The 11,181-nt window shown below is 34.3% G+C and overlaps 1 protein-coding gene across 1 annotated transcript in view; it reads left to right on the plus strand.

Moving 5' to 3' along the window:
- LOC140154766 (uncharacterized) overlaps nt 1–6,633 on the plus strand; it is a 43,170-nt gene extending 36,537 nt beyond the window's left edge. The window contains exons 19-20 of the mRNA XM_072177333.1: nt 439–728; nt 6,582–6,633. Coding sequence (XP_072033434.1) covers nt 439–728; nt 6,582–6,620 — 329 coding nt within the window. The 3' untranslated portion in view covers nt 6,621–6,633. The remainder of the gene's footprint in view (nt 1–438; nt 729–6,581) is intronic.
- Nucleotides 6,634–11,181: the final 4,548 nt, after the last annotated feature.

Here is an 11,181-nt window from a genome sequence, read left to right on the forward strand (position 1 = left end):
AGAAGAAGACCCTAACCCTAACCATATTCATCCTTACCTTAACCTAAGCCCTAACCATAAATATAACTCTGACTGTAATCCTAACTCTGACCCTAACCATATAACCTTATCCATAACCCCAATCCTAACCTATAATGCCCTTCACCCTAACTTTAACAACGAAAGCTTTTTACGGGCAAAAACCATTCGGAATAGGCTGTTCCTCAGATGAGTGGCGGAGAGGGACTTGGAATACAATGCGATCGAGCAGCTCTGTTCGGTAAGCCCTGAAGACGATAGACTTGGCAACTAGACAGGAGAGCATATAACATTCAATCTAATTTTGAGATAAAAAAAAATTGTATTAATACAAGTTTCTTGATTAATGTAACGACGAATTCTGGAGATATTCCAGAGTAAAAAGTTCAATACTTTCTTGACTTTTCATATATTTTACAGGTCTTGGTGCAGGAGCCATTGCCGGTATAATAGCTGCAGCATTGATTGCAGGAGTCGGTGCCATTATTGCTTTAGCTCTATGCTGTATGTTCCTAACTAGAACCGGTATTTGCGCCCGTGTCGCAAAGCCAACACCTGCCTCGGCAGGTTTCCCGGCAGGATTCCAGGGATATCCTCTCGCTACTTACGGCCAACCGGCTGCATTGGCTAATTTCGGCGGAGATGCCTTTGGTGGTAATACCTTTGCCATTGATAATAGGTTTGGTAATTACCCCAACCAACAATTCGCAGTGAGTTTTATTGTCTATTTTCGAAATAATTGAGCTTTAAGAAGAGTATATTACATACAGTATAGTGATTAGTTTAGAAAAAACCTCACACACCGCACATACAATGCTAGTGCAAAGTAGTTTAGTAACTAATATAATCATGATATCCTATGTAGGCATATATTGTAAACCAACACATACACACACACACCCCCATACCCCCTCAACACCCCTCCCCCATTGATCACACTGACATAGTACAAAGTAGGCAGCAATGTAGTTTTACCACTTTCTGCACCACCCTTGTTAACAAATTCACTCATTTAAGTAAAATTGACCACACTGATATAGTACAAAGTAGGCAGCAATGTAGTTTTACCACTTTCTGCACCATCCTTGTTAACAAATTCACTCATTTAAGTAAAATTGACCACACTGATATAGTACAAAGTAGGCAGCAATGTAGTTTTACCACTTTCTGCACCATCCTTGTTAACAAATTCACTCATTTAAGTAAAAAAATTGACCACACTGATATAGTACAAAGTAGGCAGCAATGTAGTTTTACCACTTTCTGCACCATCCTTGTTAACAAATTCACTCATTTAAGTAAAATTGACCACACTGATATAGTACAAAGTAGGCAGCAATGTAGTTTTACCACTTTCTGCACCATCCTTGTTAACAAATTCACTCATTTAAGTAAAATTGACCACACTGATATAGTACAAAGTAGGCAGCAATGTAGTTTTACCACTTTCTGCACCATCCTTGTTAACAAATTCACTCATTTAAGTAAAATTGACCACACTGATATGGTACAAAGTAGGCAGCAATGTAGTTTTACCACTTTCTGCACCATCCTTGTTAACAAATTAACCCATTCAATTAAATTGATCACACTGATATAGTACAAAGTAGGCAGCAATGTAGTTTTACCACTTTCTGCACCATCCTTGTTAACAAATTCACTCATTTAACGCGGCTGTGTACTCTAGCCATTGTTTCTTTCTCAAAATTGAGTTTTTATGATATGTTTGTACCTTGTTATGTTTTTTATAAATAGAAGGAATGAAAATCCAGATTTGTAAACTCCAACTGCAATATTTTAAGGATTTTATTTCACTATTCCACTCGTGTTTGAAATTGAAAAGGAAAGAAAATCTTTGTTGTACCAGCAAGGTACACGCGCGCAACAACTCATCGCGTTGCGCATCGCGCAATTTGTTAACGCACAAATACGCGACGCATACGCGACGCTTATCTGCATGCGCGGCGCATCTTATGGAAACACCACGGAAGCACTGATTTCACAAAAACCTAGTGGTCAAATGGCTCCGTTTTAGCTGATAAAATGTGGGTTTTTTTCAAGTTCTTTCCCCCGATTTAAATATCAAGTTATGAATGGATTTCGCTCAAACTTCTCAAGGGGCTGTGGATTTACCCGATGTTCACGTAATATAAGTTACAAAAACGAAAACTGTCGCATTCTCCTGTGAGATTCGATGAAAGTGCAAAATGTGACCACTTTAAACTTCAACGGCCATTATTTCAATGTTCATTTTCTCGGTAAAATGACGATTTAGGTACATGATAACTCAATAAATACAGCATCTATAGGTAAGCAAATATGATCATCGTAAAAAGCATGATCGACTCAAGAAACGTTTTCATTTTTTATATTTTGGTCTATTTCCGATTTTGGGCATCATTTTGTGCAAATAGGCGTTTTTGAATTTTAAAAAGTTCATTTTGATGCCTTATATGGTCAATATCTCAAAAAATAAGGCCAATATCAAAAAAATAAAAAAATCGTTTTTGGAATGGAGCCTCAAGATTGAGCTAAAAACAAAATAAAATATTTTGGAAAGAGTGTTTTTTGTTATGATGTACCTAACAAATATTGCCAAAAACTCACTTTTTTGTGATTTTCTTCAAAATTGTTGTTTTTACCCCAAATCTGTATTTATATTAAGATTTATTGATGTCTTGCCTTCATAAAAATGTATACTTTTATATGTTTTGCGCGAATAATTACAAAGTTATTGCACTTTTACTACATGCATGTCTGAGAGTACACAGCCACCTTAAGTAAAATTGACCACACTGATATAGTACAAAGTAGGCAGCAATGTAGTTTTACCACTTTCTGCACCATCCTTGTTAACAAATTCACTCATTTAAGTAAAATTGACCACACTGATATAGTACAAAGTAGGCAGCAATGTAGTTTTACCACTTTCTGCACCATCCTTGTTAACAAATTCACTCATTTAAGTAAAATTGATCACACTGATATAGTACAAAGTAGGCAGCAATGTAGTTTTACCACTTTCTGCACCATCCTTGTTATCAAATTCACTCATTCAATTAAATTGATCACACTGATATAGTACAAAGTAGGCAGCAATGTAGTTTTACCACTTTCTGCACCACCCTTGTTAACAAATTCACTCATTCAATTAAATTGATCACACTGATAAAGTACAAAGTAGGCAGCAATGTAGTTTTACCACTTTCTGTACCACCCTTGTTATCAAATTCACTCATTCATTTAAATTGATCACACTGATATAGTACAAAGTAGGCAGCAATGTAGTTTTACCACTCTCTGCACCACCCTTGTTATCAAATCCACTCATACAATTAAGTTGATCACACTGATATTAAAAGAACAGTATAATGAAAGTATATAGCCAGTGGCGGCAGAAGCATTAAAATTAGGTGGTGGGGTTGGGTTGGGCGAGCATATTTTGGTCCTGTTTTACATGGACTTGTATTTTCGCACGAAGTGCAAAAAATAATTCAATTTCACAAATTAAGGTGTTTTCTGCTGTTTGATTTAAGTAAATTGAGTAAATTGATCACACTGATAAAGTACAAAGTAGGCAGCAATGTAGTTTTACCACTTTCTGCACCACCCTTGTTAACAAATTCAATCATATAAGTAAATTGATCACACTGATATAGTACAAAGTAGGCAGTAATGTAGTTTTACCACTTTCTGCACCATCCTTGTAATCAAATTCAATCATATAAGTAAATTGATCACACTTACATAGTACAAAGTAGGCAGCAATGTAGTTTTACCAGTTTCTGCACCACCCTTGTTAACAAATTCAATCATATAAGTAAATTGATCACACTGATATAGTACAAAGTAGGCAGTAATGTAGTTTTACCACTTTCTGCACCACCCTTGTTAACAAATTCAATCATATAAGTAAATTGATCACACTGATATAGTACAAAGTAGGCAGTAATGTACTTTTACCACTTTCTGCACCATCCTTGTTATCAAATCCACTCATTTAATTAAATGATCACACTGATATAGTACAAAGTAGGCAGCAATGTAGTTTTACCACTTTCTGCACCACCCTTGTTATCAAATTCACCCATTTAATTAAATTGATCATACTGATATAGTACAAAGTAGGCAGCAATGTATATAGTTTTACCACTTTCTGCACCACCCTTGTTAACAAATTCACTCATTCAATTAAATTGATCACACTGATATAGTACAAAGTAGGCAGCAATGTAGTTTTACCACTTTCTGCACCATCCTTGTTATCAAATTCACTCATTTAAGTAAATTGATCATACTGATATAGTACAAAGTAGGCAGTAATGTAGTTTTACCACTTTCTGCACCACCCTTGTTAACAAATTCACTCATTTAAGTAAATTGATCGCACTGATATAGTACAAAGTAGGCAGCAATGTACAAAGTAGGCAGCAATGTAGTTTTACCACTTTCTGCACCATCCTTGTTATCAAATTCACTCATTTAAGTAAATTGATCATATTGATATAGTACAAAGTAGGTAGTAATGTAGTTTTACCACTTTCTGCACCACCCTTGTTAACAAATTCACTCATTCAATTAAATTGATCACACTGATAAAGTACAAAGTAGGCAGCAATGTAGTTTTACCACTTTCTGCACCATCCTTGTTAACAAATTCACTCATTTAAGTAAATTGATCACACTGATATAGTACAAAGTAGGCAGCAATGTAGTTTTACCACTTTCTGCACCACCTTTGTTAACAAATTCACTCATTAAAGCAAATTGGTCACACTGATATAGTACAAAGTAGGCAGCAATGTAGTTTTATCACTTTCTGCACCATCCTTGTTAACAAATTCACTCATTAAAGCAAATTGATCACACTGATATAGTACAAAGTAGGCAGCAATGTAGTTTTACCACTTTCTACCCCACCCTTGTTAACAAATTCACTCATTTAAGTAAATTGATCACACTGATATAGTACAAAGCAGGCAGCAATGTAGTTTTACCACTTTCTGCACCACCCTTGTTATCAAATGCACTCATTTAAGCAAATTGATCACACTGATATAGTACAAAGTAGGCAGTAATGTAGTTTTACCACTTTCTGCACCACCCTTGTTAACAAATTCACTCATTAAAGCAAATTGATCACACTGATATAGTACAAAGTAGGCAGCAATGTAGTTTTACCACTTTCTGCACCATCCTTGTTAACAAATTCACTCATTAAAGCAAATTGATCACACTGATATAGTACAAAGTAGGCAGCAATGTAGTTTTACCACTTTCTACCCCACCCTTGTTAACAAATTCACTCATTTAAGTAAATTGATCACACTGATATAGTACAAAGCAGGCAGCAATGTAGTTTTACCACTTTCTGCACCACCCTTGTTATCAAATGCACTCATTTAAGCAAATTGATCACACTGATATAGTACAAAGTAGGCAGTAATGTAGTTTTACCACTTTATGCACCACCCTTGTTAACAAATTCACTCATTTAAGCAAATTGATCACACTGATATAGTACAAAGTAGGCAGCAATGTACAAAGTAGGCAGTAATGTAGTTTTACCACTTTCTGCACCACCCTTGTTAACAAATTCACTCATTTAAGCAAATTGATCACACTGATATAGTACAAAGTACGCAGCAATGTAGTTTTACCACTTTCTGCACCACCCTTGTTAACAAATTCACTCATTTAATTAAATTGATCACACTGATAAAGTACAAAGTAGGCAGCAATGTAGTTTTACCACTTTCTGCACCATCCTTGTTAACAAATTCACTCATTTTAAGTAAAATTGATCACACTGATAAAGTACAAAGTAGGCAGCAATGTAGTTTTACCACTTTCTGCACCACCCTTGTTATCAAATTCACTCATTTAAGCAAATTGATCACACTGTTATAGTGCAAAGTAGGCAGTAATGTAGTTTTACCACTTTCTGCACCACCCTTGTTAACAAATTCACTCATTTAAGTAAATTGATCGCACTGATATAGTACAAAGTAGGCAGCAATGTAGTTTTATCACTTTCTGCCCCACCCTTGTTAACAAATTCACCCATTTAAGTAAATTGATCACACTTATCCGATATCTTATCCGATTAATTTTTCTTCTATTATGAATTTTGGAGGGCACGTTCCCCCTTGTCAAAAATTAAGGGGGTGTCCCCCTGCCATGCCCCACCCCGCTTCCACCGACTTTGCTGATAGCAAGACAGCAATGTAGATTTTTACATTGTCTTTTTTAATCTATTTGAGGCAAAAATATATGGGAATTTTGTACAAACATAAGTACACATTTGCATGAAACCAATTCAGCAACTGTTAGCCACCATACCTTTTGCAGTACCACTTTAAAGGAAGCTGTAGCTAATTTTGAGTACCTCTGTGGACACGAATCACAAACAAATCATCTTCATAGTTTGTGTAAAAAATTGATTCCAACTTGTATTGAAATTAAACATAAGCAAATTTAACTAGGGATTGATTTTTTTTATCATGTGCATAATTATGTCTTTCCATGTATGGATGTAATGAATGTTCTCTGTTCATTTTCAGGGTTTCAATCAGCCTGCACTTGGACTTGGTTTTCCATAGAACCATGTTACAGATGGTCTCTCTTATTTCACAGAAATCTGCATCTTACCAAAGGATCCTCAGCCATAGGATATTTAAGGTTTACTCATCTACTTTAGAATGCAGAAATACTACCCAAATATAAATATTTAGTATTTTTTGTTGTTGAAAACTTGCATTAAGGGGACTGTGCACTCTGAGCAGTGTGTTTAAGCCATATTATAACATTTCCATAAGAAATAGTATTGTTTGTTTTTTTTTGGTATAAAATGTTAGTTTTCACTGTCAGATATTAATTTGGGCCCAAACAGACGAGGCAATACAAAGAAATTTTTTTATACCAGCGTATATGTGGCCAATGCGAGCCACTCATTCGAATATGAGTCATGTTGGTTCTTTTGATATGTCATGACTGCCCACACGCCATGTACGTACTGTGTTATGAACATCGTGTAAGCATTCAACTAACAGTAATAATAAAATGACGGTTCCTGCGGTTTATTCAAAATCTCTGATTTTGACAAAACTACAACACCTCAAGTCTTGATTTTTGCAGGGTATGTTAGTTTAAAGTCTTGATTTTTGCAGGGTATGTTAGTTTAATAAAGTACATAACAATCGTTATCAAAAAACCAGAATTTTGATAATGTTTAGTAAAAAATTTTGAAAAATATTGAGCAGCAAATGTTATAATTATGGCTTTAATCTACAGTGGTGTAACTTCTTTAATAATAAATCATGCCAGAAAATACAAGTATATATTTTTGGAAGGAAAATTAGCAAAGAAATATAAATATAAAAGCAGAATTTGTGTAAAGACAACAATTTTGGAGGAAATCACAAACATTTTTTTTGCCTCAATTTTTTTATCAAGACACTATAGAAAAAGGGGAAAATCTGAAATTTGGCTCTGTGTTTTTTTCAGGAGCGGTCTGTTTTCATTGTTTAGATACTGGCTTTATTTTTTGATTTACCAAATAATAGTAAAGGTTTTTGGTATTTTTGTTTAAATAGGTCAATATCTAAAAAATAAAAAAATCTTTCCCGACATAAAATAGATTACAAAAAACACACAAAAGTCATATTTTGGCATTATATTTTACTTTTTCTATGTTTATCAAAATTTGAGGCAAAAAACGTGGTTTTTGTGTGATTTTCTCCAATATGTGCGTGTTAACACCAAAACTATTTTTATTTAAGATTTCTTGACTAATTTTCATTCAAAAATGTATACTTTTATATATCTAGCATTAACAAATAAGGAGTTACAGCCCTTCTGAGAGTGCATAGCCATGTTAAAGCAGGCCTATTATCTCATAAAATAATTCATCCTGTCTTAAAGGGGCATTTCGTGATCCACAGCCTCATCCCCCACTTTTCTCAAAAAAAGTTGAGATTTTTATATCACTGGAAACCTCTGGCTACATAATGTTTATGTACAAAATATTTCTTGCAGATTAATTTGTTTTGCAAAGATATCGTGAAATTTGATTTTCGTTCTGGTGCACCAGAACTAAATTACAACGCATTGTCTATGGAGCAGTGTAATACACATAATCATGCATAACTCGCAAACGCATAAAATCGGAATCAACTGAAATTTTGGGAATAGGCTTTTTTCGTGGATATGTACTGAAAAATGTCATAAAAAGAGGATGCTAGGATCACGAAATACTCCTTTAAAGAAAAATTAATAGAAACAACACAATATTTACCACTCAAAAGCGAACGAGAAATACAATCACTTATATTTTATAATTATATAAATATTTATTGAAAATCAAATAACAATAGTTCATCAGTTTTGAAAAAAAAAACACCATGCCAATGGCCTGTTTTCCCCTTGGGTATTATGAATAAGTATCAAATTCAGTCAGCATAAATTCTACTATAGCAACACGTTTGGTATTTTCTTTTATAACCAGTAATGTATTTTTCAAGTAAAACTATGAGAAGCGTTTCAACTTAAACACTCTAGATATTGAAATTATTATACTTATATTAGTTCTCTGGTAGTATTACGAAGGTTGCTGGTTCAAATCCGGCAAGATGCAATGTGCACTGGCTGCTCTGGGTATAGATTAAAATAGGTTGACTCTAGTTTTGTACTATTATCATCTTTTTTAAAATTTCAAATAGTGATCAAATATAATTGCTTATAGTTGGTTCTTAGTAGAGGGATTCAATTCAATGCTGCTGTCATATAAATTAAATATTGTTCATATTATAATTGTCTTTAAATTAAAAAAAACAATAGCACTGTGTTACTTTGGAATAGGGTGGCATCATTGAATTGTGTGTTATAAAAGAAAAAAAGTACTGTTTTATAACAAAAGGTAATAGAATAAGAAAGGAAGAATAAAAAAGAGGAATGAAAAGAGGCAGAAAGAAAGGATGAAAGAACAAGAGTGTGGCTAAAATTTCATGTTAATAATGTTCATGCTGACATTTTGATTAACATAAAATTAGAAACTTCAGAACTTTAAGCCAGTTTTGTTTCTTCATCCTGTTTGTTCCTTGTTTTTCCTAACCTTCAGCCTCTTTTCCTTCCTCTTTTTTCTTCTTCTTCCTTTTCCTACTCTATTGCCTGCTCCTATAAAAAGTATTTTATTTTTAACTAGCTAGTAATATCATAAATTTATGACCAAGGCAAAATATATCAGTACTGTGTATCATAAAAATGTTTTAAGAATAACAAGATCTGCCCCTACTTGTTCCACTCCTTCCATTTCCTTCTTCTATCCCATTTTCTTCCTCTTTCTTTTCTTCTTCTGTTATTTTTCCTCCTCTCCTTTTATTATAATTTGCATACGACTACCTTGCCAGCTTGTATTTTCCTAACATGCTTGCTTGAAGTTGTTTGTAGTATTTTTTACCAAAGCAAACTATATATCAGTACTACTATTTATGTGTTACACAAATTATAATAATATTCAGATTTGTAGCAATTATTTTAAGAATGTCTACTATTAAAAGTATAAGATAATGAAATGTTGGACACCTGTTCCTATTTCTTACATGGTAATACAATGTATATCAGGGCCGTAGCAAGCGGGTGGCCACGGAGGCCATGGCACATTTATATTTTGAAGGCCGCCCCACTTTTTTCAACCTGGCTATTTATGTATGGCCTGTATAAGATTTCCTGATGTTGACTGAAAGGCACATGACTCCTACATAGTTAAGCATTAAATACTTACTGTCTGTTAGGTAATGTAATATACCACCTCATACATGTACACCGTAGAATTCCATACAAAAGGTAGATACACTCCAAAAACATTATTTGGAGTTTGAGACACGATATTACTGATACAGACGACTGTACAAACAAGTATTATTGCAAGACAAATATATTTTTCTGGGGGTCCCTGCCTTTTGTCTCTTTCAAAAAAGCACTCATTTAGAGGCATATGCTTGTAGATGTAATTCTACTGTATATGTGACCCGTTACAGCGAAAGGTACCTTATGTCGGCTGCTACAAGTGTCTCTTTTTCCCCAATGTTGGCAGAAAATATCAAACAATAATGACAATCTGAAGTGGCGGTCATTTCAAATCATCTACAAGTCAACGAGGTTCAGGAATGTCCTCTCATTGTTAGTGGGTGGCTACATACCTATACAAATACAATACAATGCTTTTGTAACCCACCACTCACGCCACTTGAACAGGGATTAGCCATATCAAATAAAGACTAGAGCTGTATAACAAACAGTTCTATAGGCAGGTACAAGCTTATTATCCTCTACAACAATAGGATTAATGATTGGTTTAGAATGCATTTGTTACTAGCAAAATAAGGCATATGTAGCTCCCGACTTAAGGTACCTTTTGCTGTAACGGGTCACATATATATGGCATGTGTAGCACATCTTTGAACAATCGCAAGTCAGCGCTATTTCATAATTGGACAATCATGGTCCTTTTTTGATTCATGATCAAAGTTAACACAAAATGTTAACATGTTAAGATCTTTTACTGTGATTTAAAGATGCTGCAGTTTTACTTCGAAGTGCAGAGTTTAAGTTAAAAATTGAGTAGTTTTACTTCTTTGTGTATAGACCACTTGACATCACTGTTTATCAACAAAGGCGAGGGACTCGTCTATCGATATGCTTGAACGAGTCGCTACACTGCTCAGTGGCTTTCTTGTTATATATGAAATGTGGCGGGCGATTTAAAATGCACGTGCCCTTAGCAAACTACGATGCGTACGCACACTACAGGGCAAAGAACAATGGAAATGGCCATAATGCGCGCGCATACTGCCGGGCAATGACGTCAGATGCCAAGTGGTCTATATTCTGAACATATTATAATTGTATTTTTAAGGGTGAATAATATTGATTAAAAAGATAACATTACTCAAAAAATGATTGCATCATCTTAGTCATGTTTTAATTAGCTTTCAATATATTGAATGGAACAATTCATATTTAAAGTTTCCTACGCTTTCCCCTTAGCCATCATATTCATAATAAAAAAAAGTGTGTTAGTCTTTTATTTACCCAACAATTGAGCTGTCAAACACTGATATATTCTTATTGACATTAAATATGTATGTGAATTAATTAAAACCA

This window comes from Amphiura filiformis, chromosome 6, assembly GCF_039555335.1.
Source record: "Amphiura filiformis chromosome 6, Afil_fr2py, whole genome shotgun sequence".
Classification (NCBI taxonomy): Eukaryota; Metazoa; Echinodermata; class Ophiuroidea; order Amphilepidida; family Amphiuridae; genus Amphiura; species Amphiura filiformis.